We start from the raw sequence: 24,176 nt of genomic DNA on the forward strand, positions 1-24,176 counted from the left end.
ACTGTGACTCCTGTTCACACACATCAGCTCCCCCGCCATGCAGCCGGTGCGCACGTGCCTGCTCTAGTTGTTTAAAGGGCCAACGTACAGCTACGGCAATTTGCGAGAGAGAGTCGGCCTGCCGCAGTAGAATGATAGTGGCTGGTTGACTAGTGGTTAAACCCCAAAGGGTGTGTCAAGGGCAGGCTGGGCTCAGAAGAAATGGACATAATGACAGGACTTTGATTTGGCCTGAAGAGAACTGATGGAGCTGGATGGGGGCGGAAGCTGGGAACAGCACTGGAAAGTGGATAGGGCAAGTAAACAATCTGCACTTTTTTAACACATGTCAGAGGGACACAAAAATGTTATAAACTTTAATATGTCAAATTAATTTAAAAAATAATATTCAATTTTTGTGATCCTGCTATGAAAGTCATTGTTCAGGTACTTTTGGTTAGAGTGTGACATGTTGGGGAGATTTTTAATATCCAAATAATGAATAAAACTGTCCTAGTTCAATCTTAATACCATTATTTATTTTTACTGTAGGAGATTTGTGAGCCAATACTAAGTGGAAACACATTGCCCGAGAATCTCCAAAACAAGTTTTTGAAGAACTATTAATCTCCCACTCTGATTCAAGTCTCGAGGATGAGAGGAGAGATTAATTGCTTATAATTTTTGCTATACAATCAATTGTGTGGCATTATGTGTTTGTGAAAGATCAGTCATTCAGACTTTCTACTGTTAAGTTCTTGTGTTGCAGGTTAAAGTTATAAAAACGTAATACAAAGAAAGGAATCAATCTTTAAACATTTCAGCAGCACTATTGAACTGCTAAAATTGGCTGTGTAGCCCAATGGTAAGGGGGACACAACCATTAGGCCTGAATTAGGTCAATAAAGCTCCATTGTGTTTTGCCTTTTTAGTGCTGCAGCCACATGAAATACAGAATTTCTCTTTTTTTGTTAATGCAATACACATCATTTAGTATTGCTCTTTACACTACAGGAAATCTTTTTGGTATTTCACAGGAAAATAATGAATGTTTCATTAAATAGACAAAACATAAATGCCTGCTTTTACTTCATCTTTCCACCAGTTTTCACATGCACCTTCCTATTCGACTTAAATCACATTTAGATTGAATAATTTTGGCATTTGCAATGATAATGGTGCAATAGATTTTCAAATGTACTGTTTAAAATGCTTAGTAGTCATTCAAATGATTTGTTTTTCTGACACTGGTAAAGTGCTAGCGGGTTCATTAGAGCTGAATTAATAATAACCAGGGAAAAGATGTACATTCTAAGTTAAGATTTTCATAATGCAGCTGCCTTTGTTGAGTTACACTAAGTATGCAAGAAACAATAACTGGAGAAGATGGTCAGGTCATGGGCAAATATTATGGACATTTTCTCTGAGCCCAGAAACACATGAGACCCATTAGTAGACCATAAAATTGAGACTGGGTAGGAGAAACAGCAGTAGGCAAACTGATGGCTAAAGTGTAACAATGGGCAAAATCAAAAATGACATGCTTTAGACTGACAACAGCATTAACACAGCTGGTTTTGCTTGTGTGAATCCCCCCCGAAACAGTTTCATTACCCATTGCTCCAGTATTCATTATTTTTCCACAGCCAAGATGCCCATCACAAGTTTTAGATATATTGGTTGGTGGAAATCAGCTAACACTGATGTTTACAATGATCGGCTTTTAATTTTTTAGTCTAAACCTTTTTTTTTCCACGGGAAAAAAGAACAGTTTGTTGTGACCATTTAAAGGTTTGAACTTGAGTTAGGCTGTAATTTGTCTATTACTTTAAACCATATAAAAACTACATGTTCATCTAAGGCTGCCCTGTTCCACAGAGTAGCAGTGCTGCTTTGTGACTTTACTGCAGGGTGAAGAAAAGTGATGTTGCTCTTTTCACCCTTTTACTGCCATGGACATTAGGGTTATGCTGGAACTTCACTGCTTGCAGCTAGCTCAGTAACCCATAATGTCCAAGGCTTCAAGTCTTCCTTTTAAGATCACTCTACTGCAGGTAGGTGCGGAGGATGGTGTATGAGGACAGCTTTACCCCTGCTGCCTGCATACTTAGATGTGCCTCTTTTAATCATCAACCATGTAAGTTGCTAAATGTTGTACCTTCATTAAATATTACCATATTGCTACACTTTTCTTTTATACTCTTTAGCTCCTGTTGGATTTTGCTTCTAATGCCGCGTACACACGATCGGGTTGTCTGATGAAAACGGTCTGATGGATCATTTTCATCAGACTAACCGATCGTGTGTGGGCCCCATCGGTTATTTATCCATCGGTTAAAAAACTAAGAACTTTTTTTTAATTATCTGATGGTTAACTAACCGATAGAAAAAAACAATCGTCTGTGGGTACGTCCATCGGTTAAAAATCCATGCATGCTCAGAATCAAGTCAACGCATGCTCGTAAGCATTGAACTTCATTTTTCTCAGCACGTTGTTGTGTTTTACGTCACCCTTGTGGAGACTTCCTTTTGTGGATGAACATTTTATGGTTAAACATCACATTGCTGTAATCTTTTTATATGGACAGTAAACTGAAGGACCTATGAATAAATGGTCGTGGAACTAATCATCTGAGTTTCTATTATTTTGCTTTAATATACAAGTGATTTGGATTACAAGCATGTTGTCAGGTCTGCCAGGAGATTACAACTGTCCCTCTGATTTTCTGACCGGTAGTCTTGTTATCCCGGTATCAGGTGGAGGGATGGTTAAGATCCTGCAGCCAGAATATAAGGAACCGCAATGGATGTGCAAACAACCAAACCAAAACCCCCAGCAACGACTCATGGTTAGTATAGACTGAAAACAGGAACCCAGGAGGAGGAAGGACAATACAAGTATCGCAGTCAAGAACGTACCAGGTGGGGTCGGCAATGATATAAGCAAAGTCCAAGGGATTATCCAAATATCGAAGTCAAGAATGAGTCAGGCGGGGGTGGTCGGCAACAAGATAAGCAAAGTCCAACGGATAATCCAAGTATCAAACGAGGCAAGTCTGCAACCAAAACAAGGCAAGTCTGCAACCAAAACTAAATAGCATCCACTAAACAGGAACCTATACTAGGGCAAGGACAGGAAGGGGAAGTGGAGATTTATAGGGACGCTGATGAGACGACAACCTACAGCTGGTCCCAGGGTGGAGAAAACATACCAACTCAAGACATGGAAAATTAACCAGTATTCTACCATAACACAAATTCCCTGGTGGTTCAGGCCAAAGAAAACCATCCATGAACACCTGTTTCTTGTGTTTTATCTGGGTTTCTGGAACTAATTATGCTCGCAATCCAAGGTTTTACCGTATTTGTTATTTTAACATTTTTTTTTCAATTATTACAGGTTTAATCTTTTAGTCTTTGTAAGAATTGTGGAAAGTATGTCGTATTTGCATGTGCAAAAAAAATATTTTAGTTTATAGGCTTGATAAACATTGGCAAAACTATTGTGGTATGCAAAAAAATCCGTGACGCCATCATTTAATTCTACAGGCCCTTTGCTTTCAGAAACTATTAGGTGGATTCAGATAGAGTTAGGCCGGCGTATCAGTAGATACGCCGACCTAACTGTAAAAGTGTGTAAAAGAAATACATATTTTACCTTAAAGCATGATGTAGTTGCATCCGTCTACCCACCTCCCTATACATTATGTCCTATCTCAATCCATTACTCTTCCTATCTGTGGAGACACTTGTCTCAGTTCCTCTCCTCATAGGACACAAAGACATCAGCGGGAGTCATTAGCTTCTGCTGCTGTCAATCAAATCCTGTGAGGAGGGAGTTGGGGGCAGGGCCAAGCCATGCTTTCGTTTTTGCGGTTCTATTCAGCCAGTAGTGGGGAGCTTTTAAGCTAGTGGCCAAAAAAGGGTTAAAACTGCCCACAAAGCCCTGCTACAGCGGCACTTCACCAGCGGTTCGGCAGTGCTGCCCATTGATTCATCGTTTAGGACCATGGGGTCCTCCTTTAAATTCATACCAGACCTGAAGGACCTTTTATGGATTGTGGGGGAACCCCATGCCATTTGTTTTATTATTATTTTTGCTGACATACTCATTTGTTTACATTTTACTGTCAGCCTGGAATCCCCTGGCTGACAGCAGAGATGAGTCACTCGTTGTTAGGACTCTGGTGGGTGACTCCTTAACAGCCAATGACCCATCCCTGCTGCTGACAGCAGGGATGAGTCACCGGTTGTTAGAACACCAGGGGGTTGTGGGCAAAAGTGCACCAAAAAACATGTACCTCCATTAAAGTCTATGAGATATACAATCATGCTGTATCACAACAAACTAGGACATGTGCCTGTTCCAAAGTCACATTGTAACTGAGTTGCATTGATGTGATTGGGAATCATTGAAAACAATGTGATTTCCACTATTACATGTTTTTTTATGACCCAAGTCACATCAGAAATTGCACCAGTGTGAACCTGGCCTTAATGGTACTGACAGACTGCATCATATATATGACATTTTTTTTATTATTTTTGCCCATCATCTCATTTTAACTTTGGGGAGGTTTTCGTTTTAAAAGCTTCAGCATAATGCAATGACATCACTGCACAAACCACAAACTGCATCATTGATAATCATTCCTTCATCTGGGATCTGGTCTACAAGGCACACTTATGGAAACACATAGATTTGTGTCAGTGTCACCTTCACATTCTCTATATTTTTTATTAAAACAGCACAGGGATTGAGAACAGTTTCATGACTCAATATACCTTCCCTGACAGTATAGTAATAGTTATGCAATATTTTACAGATCCATTTTGGGGATTATTCATTGTGAAATCTAATGCACAGTTAGCAATGCATTGACTTCCATTTACTTGAACTGGAGCTAATGTATTGTTAACAGCACATTACTCTCATTCTTGTACTACTGAATGGAGAGCCAAGGCATATTACTAATGTGACTTTTCTAATAGATTCATCATTCAGGCATAGCAACACGATACAGCTTTCCCGCTTTACATCTCAGACAAAAGCAATATTCAAAGCAGTTTAGCTAAGTTTCACTGAGAATATCGCAAACCTGTAAAATGGCTAATACATACAAGAAAATTGTTCTAAAATGAAAATATAATACATAAAATGCTTCTAAAATCACATTACTTGCTGGTATATTTTAGACAAGTGGAGCTTTAAATTACACAACATTTTGTTTAAATATGTCAAAGATAATAAAAATAACGCAACAGTGTATAGGAAAGAAAACATTTTTGTTTTACCTTGAAACAAACAGATGAGATAAATTATGCCTAAAGTGATAGAATATTAGACATGTGCACACTGCAATATTTTGTTTCGAAATGTTGTTTTCGTTCGAAAAATAAATGTATTTATTTACTCCCGTAATTCAGGTTGAATCTGTCATTGAAGGCTTATGGAGTCTGTCGAATGTTCTAAGAAGATTCGACGAAGCAGCTAAACTGTACGACGCCACAATCATACATTTCCAGTCGAATGCTCCGCCCACAAGCTATAGTAGAATTCTAATGTTGTATGACTAGTAATAATTATATTTATTAATTAATATTACTAGTCAACCAACATTCAAATTCTTCTATAGCCTATGTGCAGAGCATTTAACCATATATGTCTGCTCGCTGCGATCATATGGTTTTAGCTGCTTCGTCTAATCTTCATGTCTCTATAATGTTGAATCTTTTCTCTCTATGTCGAATAATCTTTGACTAATAGAGTTAGGTTAGACGCATTCAACCACAGGTTCGATAGACACAGATCGCTATTGTCACTGTCATGTTGAATCTTCTATCTAGAACTGTTGTCACAATGAAACAAAAATAAATAATTTTTTATGTTGGATCTTTCAGATTTCGGATTCTGCCTGTTCGTTATTGTTTGTTAAAATAAACGCGAAAATCCATGAAATTCGGACAAAAATGCATTTGGACGAAAACGAATGCACGTGTTTATAGAATGTTGTCTGTGTGTATTCAGTAGGTAACCAACTATAACTAGGGTATGTACACTACTCTAAGCATAGTATGTACACACAGTCCTGGGACAAGGTCATCCAGTACTCAGGGTGAAGATGCCAAACTATACCAACCCTAATAGAGAAAGGGGTGGGGCCAATAGTGGTATGCACTTGTGCTGAAATAGTACCAATAGCTGTGGTACATCGCAACAAACTGTAGAGCTTTAAATTGGTGCACAAATATGGGGCTAACAGTGCATAAGGGAAAAGTACACTGCATTTATAGTGTCACTACAATGAAAATATGTAGTGTTTCTAAAATGAAGAAAATGTCCCTGTGTTGGTAGTGTCACTGAAAGGAGAAAATGGCCCTGTGTCAATGGTGTCACTGGAAAAAAATAATTACTTTTTAAAACACGCACTACTGGAGGAGAGATTTTGGAAACGCTGCCCTAGATGCATCATTATTCTGTTTTAATTGCATTTCCCAGTATAACATACAGCTTTTAGTATTGTTTTTGCTTACAGCATGACATCATTGAACATTTGGATGGCAAGGAGAAGTGAAGTGTTGTGGTGTCGCTGAAAGGAAAAAGTGCCCCTGTATCAGTGGTTTCACTGAAATAAAAAAAAATGCCCCTGCAGTGTCCTTTGTGTCCCTGCAACCTGTGGTGTCACTAAAAGGAAAATTGTCTATGGATCCTTGGTGTCTTTGGAAGGGAAATTGTCTCTGCGTGTGTAGTGTCACTGGAAGCAAAAATGTCTTTGTGTTGGTGGTGTCACTGGTGTCACTGGAAGGAAATACAATGCCATGCCCCTGTGTCTGTGGTATCACTGTAAGAAAAAATAAGCCTTAGGCCCCTTTCACACTGGGGCGGGAGGCGTGGTGGTGATATAGCGCCGCTAAAAATAGCAGCGCCATACCGTCGGAATTGCAGCGGAATTCGGCCGCTAGCGGTGCGGTATTAACCCCCACTAGTGGCCGAAAAAGGGTTGATACCGCCCGCAATGCACGGTTTCCCATTGTTTTAAATGGGAAGGAGTGGTAAAGGAGCGGTATACATACCGCTCCTCTCACCTGCTCCAATGATGCTGCTTGCAAGAGATTTTTTTCTCTCCTGCCAACGCATCGCCTCAGTGTGAAAGCCCTGCTGGGCAGGAGTTTTTCAGGTTGTATATCAGCGCTATTTTAGCTATGTACTGCCTGAAAAACTCCTCAGTGTGAAAGGGGTCTTCTTGAAAGGAAAAAGTACCCGGGCATCATTGAAAAATCTTGGGGGGCTCTGAGAGAGAAAAAAATGGGCTGAAGGTCTGTAACAGGAGGAGGTGACTTAGAGACTCTAGGGGGGTTCTGAGAAGGAGAGGGAAAGTGTAAAGCTGACTTTTCCCCCACCTTCTGTGTACTCAGTTCAGACCTCCTTCTTAGCATGGCACCTACCAGGAATGAAGGTCATGTTCCTGTCTCTAGTCATGTGATTTGTTCCATGACAAGGGGAGACAGGAAAATGGGGAGTCTCCCCAGCAGCACTGTACTGAGATGGAGGTTTGTTCTCAGTGGATGTCCACACTCTTCCACCCACAGCAGGCTGGAATTGGAGGGAAGAGAGAGCAGAATCCTTTGTCCAGCAAGTATTGAGCCCCCTGCTTCATCTGACAGGAACAATGCTGAAGTAATGCCTGTGTACAACATATCAGGGAATTAAAGGTGTTGTAAAGGTTCGTGTTTTTTTAAGGTGAAAAAACACCTGGCAATCACGGGCCCCCCAGCCCCCCTGACCTGAGTCAGCCCCCCTGACCCTACTTACCTGAGTCAGTTCACCTGCTCTGCACATCCCCGGCATCCTCTTCTCCATAGAGTCTCCGCGTTGATTGGATAGATTGATAGCAGTGCAGCCTTTGGCTCCCTTTGATGTCAATAAAATTCAATGATGCTGCCCCTGGGGGGTGGGGCTGAGTCATACACTCAGCGGCTATGTATGACATGGGAGCGCGCCCGCAAGGTAACCCCAACAGGAAAGAGCTCTCCCAGAGGGGGTAAGCTATTGTGGGGAGGAGCCGTGAGAGCCACCGTGGGACCCCAGAGGAGGACCATCGGGGGCCATTATGTGCAAAATGAACTGCATAGTGGAGGTAAGTATGACATGTTTGTTATTTTAAAAAAAACTGAACCTTTACAACCACTTTAAGTTTACCCACCTTATACATAGAGGTTTGTGTCAGAAAAGCAGTCATATATGGTATGGTAACTCTAAGGTTTTAAACTTCTACTAATTTATAGTGATCAAAACAGTTGTAGAAGACTGCTCAAGGGGTTTCTGGATTACTTGATACATGGTTCCACAATTGCTAGATACATAGTTACATTAAACTATAAACTGTATGACCAAATGAGTTGAGTTGTTTAAAGTGGAGTTCCACCCATAAATATAACATTACATCAGTAGTTTTAAAAAAATGTCATTAGTCCTTTAAGAATTTTTTTTTTTTTAGATGCCTTCAAAGTGTTGTTGCTAGGCAGAATAGTTAATCTTCCCACTTCCTGCACCTAGGTGCTTAAGCTTCCTAACCTACACCGCACAGACTCCTGGGAATGTAGTGGGTGTAACTTTCCAGGAGTCTGTGCACTCCCCAGTCTCGAAGAATCATGTGACTTAGGTTTCAGATCAGGTTTCAGCACCTGTACTGTCCATTACACTTCTTGTGCAGCACTGAGCATGTGCGAGATCTGCAAGGCTAAATTCCAGGAAGTCATACAGTCTGGCTTCATGATGCCCACACTTAAGATGGCCCCAGTCAATTTCTATTTTATAAAGTGTCTAAATGCTGTAACAACCTAACAAAACGGACCTTAGTTTACAGACTTTACTTTACTTTACTAGAATACATTAAGCTTGTCTATTACAGGGGTATTTATATTTAAAAAGTGAAATTGTGGCCGGAACTTCGCTTTAATGTACTGGTAATGCTACACGCTACAATGTACAGTACAAATACATTTTGGACAATTGTGTTGTCACCTCGTGACAACAGTTTTTTTTCCTTCAGAATTACTTAGTCCTGCACCCAAAATCAGGTGTAAAAGAACATGTTTTGATACTTTGGTGTGGGGGAACTTGTGTGGTCTTCACAGGGCCCTAAAAATTTTGGGTATAAATTTAGGTGACAATTTATCTAACATTGGTATCTGACCTCTTTTGGCTGAATGCACAAATTCCCATGCATACCACTGCAAAATCTTTTAGAAAGGCTTTCCTGAACAATAAATTGGTATAGAGGCTATCATCCTAAAAAAAAAAGCTCATATAGGTGTGATGGCTTGGTATCCACAAATGTTGGTCATATTATGTATATATATAAATACACATTCCTCCTTTGCCGTGTCATATGAACTTCGATGGCATACATGCTGTAAGCTTATCTCAGTATTAGTATGCCATAGGCCTGTCTTTCACAAACTTGTGCTCAAGTCTCACCAGAAGCTTATGATGTGTAGATATCTTTGGAGATAAACAAATATTATTAATGAGACACCCATTATTTTATCTATGCACGTGTAAGATTACTTTTCAAAACACGCACTACTGGAGGAGAGATTTTGGAAACACTGCCCTAGATGCATCATTATTCTGTTTTAATTGCATTTCCCAGCTTAACATACATCTTGTATTATTGTTTTTGCTTACAGTATGACTTCATGGAACGTTTGGATGGCAAGGAGAAGTGGAGTGTTGTTGAAGCCCCCAGAGAGCGTCGGAGCATACAGACATTGGTGCAGAATGAGGCTGTGTTTGTCCAGTATTTAGATGTTGGGATATGGCACTTGGCATTTTACAATGATGGGAAGGACAAAGAAATTGTATCTTTCAATACAGTTGTTTTAGGTAAATATTTATTTTCTATGTATGCTACCTGTGGCACATAACTTACTTGATAATTGTTATTCTGGGATTACTGTTATTTCCTTGTATAAAATATGTTGCTGTGGCAGGAGTCTAAAATGTATAAAAAATCACACATTTAAAGGGAGGAATCTGGAATCTATGGCAGCATGAAAAACAGTTTTGCAGTGTTTTGATCACAGAAATCAAAAACAGCAGATAGAATATATTCCAGGTTTCCAGCTCTGTGCATCTCTCATAAGGGTAAAAAGGGGTTAATTTATCAAACAAAAACAGGCTGTTTGCTTTTCAAGGGGATTTTCCATAGCTTAGTGAATGTAGTGAAAATGTACTATCACATGCAAGGAGTAAAAAACAAACAAAAAAACCTGATTTGATAATAGAAGTCAGCAGAGCTTCACCTCATTTACTAAGCTTAGGGGAAATTCCCTTGCCAAGTGAACAACCTATTTGCCTTTAGTAAATTAACCTCTAAATGTATGCTACACCCACCTAAAAAGCAATGACAAATTAAAGGATGCCTCTATTGAAAGAAACAACGTATCTTTCAATGCTATAAACAGCTCTCTACATTTTTTGTAGAGTGCTACAACATACACACACCAAAAATAACAAAACCAATATGTGAACCAACAAATTCACAAAAGGATTTTAATTACCGGTATAAGACACAAATACTTTATCATATCTTTATACATCCCAAGCTACAAAATGTTCAAATGTAATGATTACATGCAGCATTCAGGGGAACCTAGTTTTCTTCTTGAAATTAAGACATATACAGTATGTCAAGTTAAGGGCATACAGCGTTTAAAGATAGTCTTAAAAATGGGCCTTCCCCTTTCCTACATCTATGCTGACTAGGCTATGTAAAAATATGTACAAATGTACACACTTATCTATTCTCAGCCCTCTCTGGTCTGGTAAAATGCAATCTGCCCCGGGTGACACCCGCCAGAGGGGTGACACCAGGGGCGACAGATAAGGCAGCGGATCCCCTGCAGTGCTGTCAGCTTTCTCCCTCTGGCTGAGCGATCAGTTATGCATACTTTTAAAGCAGGGGCAGCAGCAGGTGGCCCCAAAAATATTGCTAGCACCCCCATCTTTGCAGAAACAGGACTTCTTATGCATCCCAGACTGTAAGTCCGCCCTTCTCTGATAACCCTTCTTCTCCCTGGCTGAATGCTATTCCCTAATCACTGCGCGCCCCACCCTCCACCTGTCTAGCCCAGAGGGAGTAAGGAATCCGGAACAGCCAATGAGAGGTGAGCAGTGGCTATGCAGAGGGAGCTGGTGCCGGATTCAAACAGTGGGAGAGTGAGTCTAGGAGTGAGTGTGTAAACACTGCGCTCATTACTACCATAGTATACACTGCATTCTCTTCTCTGGCAGCACTGTGTTCCTCTCTGGCTCTCTGTGTGCTTCCACACAAAGCCTGGTGATGGTGCAGGCAGCCCCTGGTGTACACACATGGTGCAAACATGGGAGCTCTAGAGGGGTGCTGGTGCCTGGGAGGCAGGTGAAATAATGGTGGCAATCCCGACTGGTCAATTATTCTCCGAAGTGACCATGTTTGGGGGCAGGGGGCACTGATCAATGAGGGGGAGTACAGATACCAGGACATTTCCCCATGTCTCTATATGCATCCAGATCACACTGACCCTCCCCAATGTCTGTTCGCAGGTTGGCTGAGCCAATTTGCCACGTTTCCTCTGCCCTGATGTTAGGGGGGACTCTTCAGACTCTGAAGTAAGGTGGGTGCTCAGGTAAACCACGTTACATCAGAGTTCCCCTTTACACCAGGGTCTGCAGCAATCCCCCTTACATCATGGTCTGCAGCAATCCCCCTTAATTCATGGTCCGCTAAATCCCCCTTACATCATGGTCTACAGCAAACTCCTTCCCTTCATGGTACGCAGCAATTCCCTTTACATCATGGTCCACAGCAATCCCCTTTACATCATGGTCCACAGCATTCTCCCAGTCTTTTTCTGGGAGAGGGCACAGGGGGCCGCATGAGTTGTCAGTCTGCCCCTGGGTCGGCACTATCTTTTCAGAGGAGAAGGAGGGGCTTGGCTGTCCAGGGGAGTAGAGAGAGGAGGATTCTTCAGGGTTCCATGCCACAGTTCGTGGAGGCGCTACATATGATGTCACTTGACGTCGACATCAGCACTGTCAGCACTCCAATATTCTTGAAAACATAAAAAAAAATTGTGGGTGTTTTTATATTTTAAAGTTGGGGGGTGCCAGATATAGTATCCGCCCCGGGTGTCAAATGCTCGAGGTATGCTCCTGGTCCCCTGTGTCATGCAGTGGCAGCTGCAGAGGAGGGGAGAGAGTGCTCAAAAATGCTGGAAATGTCAGGGAGTGTCCGAGCAGTTGTTGGCACTCCCTTCTCTCCACAGAAGTCGCCACTGGCTGACAGCTGGATTACCCGACTGGGCCTGATCCAGCTGAAAATTGGTAAGTATGTACATCATTTTTACACAGGTTAATCAGCATAGGTGTTAGGAAGGAAGAAACAACATTTTTAAGACTACTTTGGTTTAGATTGAAATTGTAATTTAACCCTTTCTATTTTTTTTTTATACGGAACTTAGAGCACTGCTAATGACATGGTGATGAATAGCTTTGTTAATGAAAGATGTGTTTATCACTAGCGCTGAGCTGGTTATGAAAGGGTTTGCTTACCAACAAAGCCATTCAGAACCATATCAGTGGCACCATATGGATTTCTTGATCAAAAGAGCCATGTTAATTACATTTTGTTTAACAATAAAGTTGTTACTGTAATACTTTCTGTCGCACTCAATGTGCTCCTTTAGTCTGGGTTCACATCTCTGTGTGGAGCAGCTCACTGCTGGGGTCCAGTGCGTCCCTGTTCACCATTTCAGGTCTGATTTTGGTCAGAATGTTTGGCTGAATTTGTACCTGAAACGGACCAGATGCTGCACAGGACTCCTGTGCAATTTGCGCCGCAGTCGTCCCTGAGCTGTGTGAACCAGCTCAATTGAGAGTCAGTCACAGGCTCCTGTCATGCAAATTGGATGTGAGGAACCCTGCATCCAATTCGCAATAGTAAGATTCCAGCCTAAAATAAATATTTAATAAAAACAGTTTTTTGAAAAATATTTAATAATAGGTAAATAAATAAATAAAACAGCCCCAGAAACATTCAGGGTGACTCTTAAAAAACTCCCAAAGCCCTCTTAATTTAGCTTTTTCTATAGACTGCAATACATTCACTAAAATGTCTCAAATGTCTTAATTATCTCTGAGATTTATCAAAAAATAAATAAAAATGTTGCCTATTCCGTATGACAACTGTTCAGTATCTCTCTTAGGACACATTCTCATTCTTTTATTCTGGCTATTAGCTTTAGAGAGATTTCAGACCTAGAACTAGGCACTCATTTAAAAAGCAGCAGTGGGCCCAACTGTGGGGGCTTTGCCAGCTACACGAGGTGACCTAATTTAATTGAAAAGGGTAGCCCATGATGTGAATAGTAAAGCACAAGGTAATTGACAGTGAATGGAAATATCACAATTATAAATGATAGAAATACAGAAACGAGCAGCATATCAAAATTGGAAAAAAAAAGATGGCAAATTAATTTTAATTGTTGGTGAATAAGTAATATTAAAATATCCAACACATTTTGAGGGCACCATTCCCTCTTCATCAGGGCTCAACACAGGATACAACTTTTGTGGACAGTGACTTCACAGATCTTGAGATCTTAAAGTGGACCTTTACCCTAAATGTCATGTCATGTTGCCCTGCCTCTTCCCACCTCCCTCTTTTACAATTGAGCATACGTTTTTTAAACTAATCCCAGGTATTTTTTTGCTGCAAAGAAGTACTTCTGTATTTTTTGCTTTGGTGAGAATTATATATTTTTTAAACCCAAGCCCTCCCCCTTCCATATGTGCAGATGTGCTGCAGTGCTTTGGGTCCTGAGCAAGCTCTGCAGCATAGCCTTGCATACGCTGGTTTCACCGACTGTCCCACAAAAGAATGCTATCAGGGAAGTCCCAAACCTTTACCCTCTTTGCACATGCAGGGAAAATCACCTGCACATGTGCAGATGTGCCAAAGAGCTCTGCCAGGACTTGAAAACCAGATGGAGCTCTCCGTATATCAGCCAGAGAGGGGTGAAACCAGTACAAATGGTGATGAACTTTAATTTTAACCAGTGTAGAAATCTCCCTAATTGATAACAACTTGAATGCAGTTGCTGATTAGCAATGGGGAAACACTGCTCCAAGAATCTGTGAAGTCAGTATTGTTGTCTCCCCAAACATATTGGCTGTTTTCATATTGGAAAAAAAAAACCATGTGCATTAACAATGGTAAAATATTTTATTAAAAGCATAAAAGCAGTAGTTATACTTGCAAAGAAGCATGTAAAAAGGCTTTTCAATTAGTCGGACTGCGTCCCTTGACACCTGCAGACAGGACCTGATATCGAGCGTTTCAAGGGCATACCCTTTTCTTCAGAGCCTAAACGATCAATGGCACATCTCTCCTAATCACCCCTATATGTATCCATGTGTCTACGCCCCAGGTGACACGCACCCAGATAGGTCACAGCCTAAGTCTCTCTGAATCTGGCTATCTGTATCTAAACAAAACAATGTCCAACCATAGGCCCAACTTCAAACTACTTAATGTGTGCTTTTCCTCTGTGTACTCCAGTCTTCTCCAACACTCAAAACACACACAGGAAACCGGAACAGCACAGGAAGATATACAACCACATTTTTATGTGTAAAAGTGTAGGTATTCTTACATCCTCCAAATCATTAAAAATATGTAAACCATTCCAAATGTAATACAATATTACTATTAATCAAACACTAGTTTTCTTGTGTTTCAAATTCAACTTAATTAGAGAAAAAAATACTTGAATATTCATCATGCAGCATCAAAATTATTAGCTGCTTTCTTTACAGTCGGTTTTAACAAAAAACTTTACACACGTATTATATATACATATTGCAAAATATCAACAGTAAGACAACGCAAGTTATCCTTGGAGGCTGTATTCTTCTTCTTTAGTTCATGGACATCAAACCCAACAGACACGTGGGTTGATGCTGTTTAATACTATCTAGGAATTAAACAAAATGAAGGGTCTTAGTGGGTTATCATTACATTTACCTATTAGAAATAAATGAGTATTTAGCAACAAACGCACATATATCACAAAATACAAAACATATGGCCATTTTGATCCAGGAGTGCACGCTCTATTATCCATATTTAATGAGCTCATATTAATTAATGAATTACTTAATTATTACCACGTGGAATTTCATTAACCGCTTGATGACCAGCCACCGCAGTTATACTGCAGCAGGTAGGCTCAGCTGCGCAAATTGCCATAGCTGTACATAAGCTCGTAGACGCTGATTCTCTCCTAAACCTCACACAGGCACACACAGGCATGTGAAGGGAGGGGGTTACTTACACACAAAGGAAAGAGAAAGGCACCTCAACGTGCAATGGTTAAAAGATTTATTGCAGGCACAACGGGATTAAAAAAAATACAAGAGAGTAAAGCCGTGTACACACGGTCGGATTTCTGATGGAATCAAATCCAATGAATTTTTTTGGCGGATATCCGATGAAGCTGACTTTCATCCATCTTGCTTACACACTATCAGACTAAATTCCGACCGTGCCAAAACGCGGTGATGTAAAACACTACGACGAGCCGAAAAAAATATAGTTCAATGCTTCCGAGCATGCATCGTCTTGATTCTGAGCATGCTTGGATTTTTCTCCGATAGAGTTCCACACAGACGATCGGAATTTCCTATAGTTTTTTTATCCATAGGAAAAATTTAAAACATGTTCTATTTTTTTCCACCGATGGAAAAAAGATAGACGGGGCCCACACACGATCGGTTTGTCTGATGAAAACAGTCCATTTTTTTTTTTCATCGGACAAACTGATCGTGTGTACACGGCTTAAGAGGTCATAGGCATATAATAATTAGTCCTCATGCCGATCGCTGTAATCTATGTCTGTCTAGGGGAGAGAGAGAAAGCCGTCCTGCAGCTGTCAGAGTCCCTGGTGATGTGGATTAGCAAGGAGGTGAAGATGCAATGAGGCAGCCTGGGTTCTGGAACCAAGCTGGAATGCACACAGCCGATGTAGTATCATGTGAAGGTGGTTGGGGGTAACACATTTCGTACATGCACGGCTCCTTCATCAGACCTACGGCCATGATTGCCCAACGGGCTTATGAGAGGTGGGGAAGGAGATAGGGGAGGGGTTGGTGTCTGCTAATAGGCTGGGGGAAAGAGGGACAGTGACTGGACATGTGACATAGTAAGCCCATTAGATTTAGTGTGCGTTTAGTGTACCATTTTACAAAATGTTTGCTTCAGTTTCAGGTTGCAGTGTGGTTGCGTTTTGTTTAAATTTGTTTATTTCTGTCACTTTTTATTATGGAAGAGTTTTAAAGCACCTTAACGCTCATTAATTGCTTCAAAACCGTGTTTAATGCTTGTAAAACGCCTCATACTAAAGTTTATTGATGCCAATTTGACGCCCATACTACTGCCATAAAAACGCGAAAAAGGAGCGTTTGTTAAGAGTTAGAAATTTCGTCAAGTGTGAACAAGCCCTTAGATGTCCCAAAAGGTTAAATATGAAGACCTACTCAAATGCATTCAATCTAGAACCAATTAGCACCATAGAAATAACGTTATACTGTATTAGTAGATAGGAGATTGTGCAATCAAACTGTACCATACATGATCAGATTTATCCTGTCTATGTTGTTATGTTATATGGGCTTACAGATGCACTTAGACAGGGCTTACACTTACATGTCTGTACCAATATAAAAGTACCAGTAATATTAGTTGCAATAGCATTTTTCCTACCTGTCTTTTATGTGTACCTATTAGGTAATAAAAGTTGCATTCTTAAAAACCACTAGTGCGTGGTAAAATATAAAAATGAAATCCCTTTGGGATGGTTGTTTAAGGCATCTGCTGTACATTCAATCTAAGGTTTAGACAAACTGCAATTTGGGATTCAGAGTTAACAGGTCTAATGGCCAGGTAGACATCTAGAGAAGGCAGTGACAGTAATTGGATAGATATCAAGAGAATGAAACAGCATTTCATTTAGTTCAGAGGCTCTTGCACATATGCCTGTTATCAAAACTTTTTTTCCTATTAAGGGCAATGGAAAAAGCTGAAAGCCATACCCTGTCTGATCAGCAATAAGAGAGGGGGCAGCAGACATATATAAATCTGAGATCACATTAGGCACACCTCTGTCTATAGAAAAAATGCTGTCTCGCCCTTTCAAGCTAAGTACTATAAGAGAAAGTCTGGTTAGATGAAAATTACCATAAGGTGGCATTTACACAAATCAAGTCATGCAATGTTTTTTTTTATCCTTCATCATTAATTTTATTTTCTCTTGTACTTTAGATGGAATGAATGCAACTAAATGTATTTTTTGTGTGTCATGCTAATGCAACCCATAGGAGAGATTATCTACACATGAATTGGCAAGCTGTATTTTTTTTTTTAATTCTTATATGATATTAATACCCGAAAGCATCACCATGTCTTAAAATCATAGTTAAATCCCCCAGATTTCTAAACTGTGGTCCCGTTGTTACTTAGCATGATTGACAGCTTGCCTCCCCCCCCAACCCCCACTGCTTTTCACCCATACTCGTAGTAAGGACACAAATAAATACTTTAGTGTGAGTGACAACACTCTTCTCTGGCACCAGGGGTTGCTCTCTCTAGAGATGAGCCATGTCATTTACAATAGCAGGAGAAGGGGCGCATGTCAGCATGAGGCTCTCCTGTATATGCTCCTTGTGTGCTAGAAATTCTCCCCTTCTTGTGACAGCAAAAAAAAAAGGCAGCACTGATACTTGTAGTTACTTACAGAGCTCATGTACCTGCAGCCAGAGAAAGCAAAGAGGAAGACTTCAGATCTGGGGGGAGAAGAGCAAAGTGTGAAACCAGTTGGGTACAGGCAGAGCAGGGGATAGACATAGTGGGAGTGGGGAGGAGCTACAGATAATAATTTACCTTTTTGCTTGAACTGGTGTCTTTTTTTCAACCGGACTAACTATGTAACTATGTTATGTCTGCAAAAGTGACCCAAGATGGAAATGGTCAGGTCAGGCCATTGGATGAAGTGGTATTAAGCCCAAAGGCAAATATGTATCCTAGGTTCCCACCTATGCAGAAGTGCACTACAGTCCATTTAACATGGTTTCCTATGGTACACGTTCACATCTATGCGTTTTTCAGCCGGTACATTTTTGGAAAGGGTCAAGGACTTTTTTACCACAGCAGATTGCATTTTGTGTGTAATAGATTTCAATGGACCTGCATCAAAAATGCAAGTGTTGTGTTTTTTATGCATTTTTACATGTGTTTTGCTTTTTTTTCTCCATAACAAACTGTGTATAGCTCGTTGTTAAGGAGCAGGCTGGGAAGCCATCCGCCACATCTTTACCAACCGATGAGTCATCAGCTGTCAGTGGAGTTTCCCGCAATCATGTGTTTAAATCAGGTGATGGGGAGGCAACATATTCCCTTCTTACCACCTGTCAAACACACTCAAATTGCTTTTCAGGGGAGCAGCCCTTAGTTACATTTGGCATTGGCACCCTTAGGGCTCATTCACACGTAAAGTTGGGGGGGTAAAACCATGCGGATTGAATCACGATTTCCCCCCCCCCCAATCTTTTCCCCCTGCTGAGAAATAAAGTGCCTGTTGATTTTTGGTGTAGGCTACTGCCTGTAAATGGGACCACCCTGTGCCTGCAACTGCATGCTTCTGCAGGGTACACACCTGGCTACTGCAGCTAAAAGGGGTGCAGTTGGGAAGCAGGTGATAAAAACCTGTCTTATGTGGTTTTGCCACCCCCCCCCCCCCCCCAGACTGCAAGTGTAAATAAACCCTTACTGTTCTAAACCCCCTGTATGGCTGCTTTCACACAGATGCGCTCATGTTCACACACACACACACACACACACACCGTCGGTGCAGCTCAGTTTACCTGCATTCTAGGTTATCTGCACTTTTCCAGAGACTTTGACAATATCCTGCAGGGGTGATTCGCTTTTAGAAAATGCACTGAACACGCAGGATATAATAGAAGTCTATGGCTAAGAGCATCAAACCCACAGGAAAGCTGCAGGTACAATGCACCCACGGGGTGGGTAAACCAGAGCGCATCAGTGTGAAAGCAGCCCTATACTATTATTCCCAGTGTATTGCTTCACACTGACTTGAAGATCTCTTCTTTCCTGCTGGGATTGCAGTTGGTATCACTCTGCATGGAACAGGAGCCAGCAGTGCTGTATTATGGCCTAGGCCGCACAGCTGAATACCAGAGCTCAGTGCCATGACAAGTTTCGGCACCAAGCTCCGGTAATTGGTTAGTCTAGGATGCGGTAACGTGTGTACCCTGGGACGTCTGCCGCCCAGGGTCCCGCAGCGTCGATCAGCTTTCCAGATCAGCTATCCCTCTCCACTGAAATCCGCACACACTCTCCGGCTCCTCCTCCCCCTTGGCTCCAATGTCCCTATGTACACAGCCAGGAGGAGGAGCCGAGGAGAGACATAACTTCAGTGAAAGATCCGCGCTGCTGGTATGTGCACTGTATACAGTCAAAGAGGACACAGTAACCGGGGGAGGGGGGCAGATAAGAGGTGCACACATGAAGTGATGGGAGGGGAGGGGGTATGGGGATATGTGCTGGGTAGTGATTTGGGAGGGGAGAAGATATGTGCAGGGGGGGTCTGATTGCCCCCCCACTAGCACATATCTTCTTCCCTCCCAAATCACTCCCCAGCACATATGCCCATACCCCCTCTCCCCCCAAATTAAAAGATGCCGCATCCCCTCTCACAGCTTCCCTCTGTCCTCATCCCACTGTGCCCCTCTGTCCTCATCCCACTCTGTCCCTCTGTCCTCATCCCACTCTGTCCCTCTGTCCTCATCCCACTCTGTCCCTCTGTCCCCTCCCCACTGTGTTCCCCTGTCCCCTCCCCATGGCATCCCTCTATCCCCTCCCCATGGCATCCCTCTGTCCTCATCCCACTGTGTCCCTTTTTCTCCTCCCCTGGCATCCTTCTGTCCTCTTTTCACAGTGCCCCTCTGTCCTCTCCCCATGAAGATAACAGGGCGGGTCTTAAAAAGGAAGGAGTGTAGTCTTGACAGGAAGGGGTGGGTCATATATAAATTAGGGGGTGTGATAGTTTAATCAGGCCTAGGGCAGCACAAAACCTAAATACACCACTGGGAGCCAGCACTACAGAGGGGGAATCGGCTTATCTTGCTCCCTACTACAGCTCCAACTTTACAAGTAGTCCTTCTGTATTGATCTACCAGTCACCTGTCCATGATCTTCTGGTTGCTGACCCCTGCGCTATATAGTCTTTAATGTAAAGTTTTAATATCTTGATTCTTGATTCATTTTGTAAACAATTAAAGAAAGCTTCATTTAATTTTCTTTCAAAATCAAATCAATATTATTTTGATCCATTGTCTCTGGTCCCGTAAAAGACATGGGGCACATATGCCTGTGCCTACTTCGACCATTTGGTAATTCGGTACTGTTTTCATTTTATGGGGGACCACACAGGGCCGGCCCTACCATGGGACCCGATGGTACCATTGTACCAGGCAGCACTTTCAGGGGGGCAGCAAATTTCCTGCCCGCATGCCATCCCATTCCGCCAGCTCCACTCTCCACTCCACTGTGGGGCTAATTGCCGCCCGACCGCTCCTGCCGTTCCGCTCTCCGCTCCACTGTGGGGTTAATTGCATGGATAGAGCAATAACAGGTAATTTTATACTCCTATATATATATATATATATATATATATATATATATATGTATATATATATATACTGTATATATATATATATATATATATATATATATGTATAGAGCCATGATAGGTCCACTTTAGTTATCATGATATAAAATAATGGATGTGGGGGCATTTTGGTGAAGGTAATTTTTTTTTGGGGGGGGGGCAGCATTTAATTCTTGGTACCAGGCAGCACTGGTACCACAATTACCAAAAAAGAGGCTCATGGAACATTTTAGCATGCAGTTTTGTTTGTGTCATCTGCTTATTTCTGTTTTCCTGTTTTACATACAAAACAAAACTAGGCAATTTGAATTGCCCAGGTTTGTGACAAGTTTATGTAAAGGAATTAAGGTATTCTTAGCACACATATATATTTTGTATAACAAACATATCATATGACAACATTGGACGGCTCCTGCCTCAGTTAATGAGGAGTGAGGGTCCCCAGAGTGCCAAGGCTCTCATGCACATCGCTGGATTGAGATGGGGCTCAGATAAGAATTAGGGGTGCTGAATGCATGAAGGTAACACATCTTGAGCCTTTAGAACCACTTTAAAGGGATCATTGTAGTAAGAAGAGAATGCTCTGTCATGAGGCTGCTGAATAGGATTTTCTATGCTGCAGCATTATCTTGAAGAATGATACTTTTCCTGCTAACGTATATTGACAGCAGCAGCACTCTGCATGAGAAAGCTGAATTATTTTCTTTTTTCTCTTGTAGAAAAGAGAACATGGTACATTGTTCTTTGAAGGACCTAGCAGTCAGTTCTCTCAGCAAGGTTACATTTTGGCATGAGGAAAAAAAAGAAGGAAAATGTCTTATTATTTATATTTAACATTATATACACTTGGAAACAATAAACTTTATGGCAAATAATAATTAAAAAATGCTATATTAGGTAATGCTATCCATATCCTTCTACATTTTAGAAGACTAGATTTTCCTTAAATGCATTTATCCCTTTTGACATACTGTTTATTGGTCTATAACAATTTTTAATAAGTTGATAAAATGTCAAATTGTGGTGTTTAGCAGCTATTTATTATTTTCACTTGGCGCAATTTTCTGCACACTTTTGATAAAATAAGTTGCAATGACTTCTTTAAGCCCAAGAAAAGTAATCCTTCCTTGCAGTAGGGTTGCTCCACACTGAAGGGTTAAATGCTGATTTAGGGTTAGGGGATGGGTTAATTTTGCTTGCCAAATCTACTTCTCCTGCTCCCTATGCTCCAGTGGGGAGGACTGTTCCTTAGTATCCTAATGTCCACTGCAGAGCTATGCTGCACCATTCTTGATGATGTTAGGGCATCTGACCACCAAAGCATAAGGAATAGGAGACTGTGAGGACCAACCTTGCAGCATGAAGGAGCCTGCAGGAGAGCAGGAACAAGTACCGTATTTATCGCGGTATAACGCGCTCTGGCGTATACCGCGCACCCCCAATGTGGCCCCCAATCCTGTGGGAAAAAAAGATTTTTAGTTTTTTTGTACTTACAGTTTTGATGTCTTGCGCAGCGTCCATCTGCGGCCTCGTCGGGTCCGGCGTCCTTCTGCGGCTTCGGGTGTCCTCTTCGGCGGGTCCGGCGTCTGTATTCGGCGGGTCGGGTGTCCATCTTCGGCGGGTCCGGTGTCCATCTTCGGCGGGTCCGGTGTCCATCTTCGGCGGGTCCGGTGTCCATCTTCGGCGGGTCCGGCGTCCATCTTCGGCGGCGTCCTCTCGCTCGTTTCCCGCCACGACTTTGAATACTGCGCCCGCATATAGCGAGCGCAGTACACTCGTGAATCTTCGGGCAGGCTCGGGCGCCTCTCGCACTGACGTCCTGTACGCTCAGGACGTCAGTACGAGAGGCGCCGAGACTGGCCGAAGATTCACGAGTGTACTGCGCTCGCTATATGCGGGCGCAGTATTCAAACTCATGGCGGGAAAGCGGGTATCGGCGTATATCGCGCACCCACGATTTTGCCCTGATTTTCAGGGCAAAATAGTGCGCGGTATACGCCGATAAATACGGGTAAGTAGAAATTGTTTTCCTTGATTCCCGGATGTAAACATACATTAGGCTTCATGTACACTGAAGCTCATAAAGTGCCTTTTTTGGAAGTTTGGGCATTTTTTTAACAGCCCATGAACTCCCCTCTATGTTATCCAATGTGTCCATGCACACATAGATGTTTTTGAACATTTATAAGCAGTGGAGTTTATGGGCTGTTGTCTGAACTCCATAAAATTGTATTCAGGAGCTGTTTCTGAACTCAAAAAATGCTTAAAAATGTTAAACGCCCATAAACATTAATAAACGCTCAAAAACCTGTCTCATCAGCTGTTTTTAAAGTTTTTTATCCAAATAAAAAAATAAAAATAAATAAAACACTATTGCAAAAATGTTAAAACAACTTTAAAGACTCACTGCTACTGGAGTTTTTATAATGTTATTTTAAGTTCCAGTGTGCATGGAGCCTTAAACATACATACCCTTAAGCCCTGTACACACGATCGGATATCTGATGGAATCTAATCCGATGGATTTTTTCATCGGTTATCCGATGAAGCTGACTTTCATCAGTCTTGCCTACACACCATCGGTCAAAAATCTGACCGTGTCCAAACGCAGTGACGTAAAACACTACGACGTGCTGAGAAAAATTAAGTTCTATGCTTCCGAGCATGCGTCAACTTGATTCTGAGCATGTGTGGATTTTTGACTGATGGTCTTCCACACAGACGAACGGCTTTTTCTATAGTTTTTTTTTAACCATAGGAACATTTTAAAACATGTTCTATTTTTTTTCACCGATGGAAAACAAACCGATGGGGCCCACACAGGATCGGTTTGTCCGATGAAAATGCTCCATCGGTCCGTTTTCATCAGACAAACTGATCGTGTGTAGAGGGCTTTACAGTGCTGGGCAGTCTTCACTGCAATACATTCCCTATTTACATTTCTTGACCATAGATCTTTTTTTCCTAAATATAAGATTTTTAATTTAAAAAGTATGTGCTTCTACAAAAAAATTACTATATGTTAAATAATTATAACCCCCCAGACAAGTAGCAGTACAAATGTCACAAATATATTTAGAAATACAGAAAACCAATAAGCAACTTTGTGTAGGTAAATAAACAATAAATTAATTGGTTTTATTGATATAAACTATTCTGGCTAATCTGCTATTTTTTTTTAACATAGTCAGGCCATAATAAAAACAATCTAAAACAATAATCTATATGTAAAACATTCCTACTTTTTCAGAAATGCACCACCCTAAACAAAGCAGAATTTATTTATTTTAATAAGGTGTTGTGAGTTAGAGAATGACCTTTGCCTTAAGTGGCATATATTTATTTTGCCTTTTTTTTGCTCTTTCAATTAAAAAAAGTCTGTCTGCATAACACATTTATTTTTT

At 41.4% G+C, this 24,176-nt stretch overlaps 1 protein-coding gene across 1 annotated transcript in view; it reads left to right on the plus strand.

Moving 5' to 3' along the window:
* Positions 1-24,176, plus strand: part of TENM2 (teneurin transmembrane protein 2) — a 1,404,789-nt gene that overhangs the window by 1,065,566 nt on the left and 315,047 nt on the right. Inside the window, exon 8 of the mRNA XM_040344668.1 lies at positions 9,673-9,868. Coding sequence (XP_040200602.1) covers positions 9,673-9,868 — 196 coding nt within the window. The remainder of the gene's footprint in view (positions 1-9,672; positions 9,869-24,176) is intronic.

This window comes from Rana temporaria, chromosome 3, assembly GCF_905171775.1.
Source record: "Rana temporaria chromosome 3, aRanTem1.1, whole genome shotgun sequence".
Classification (NCBI taxonomy): Eukaryota; Metazoa; Chordata; class Amphibia; order Anura; family Ranidae; genus Rana; species Rana temporaria.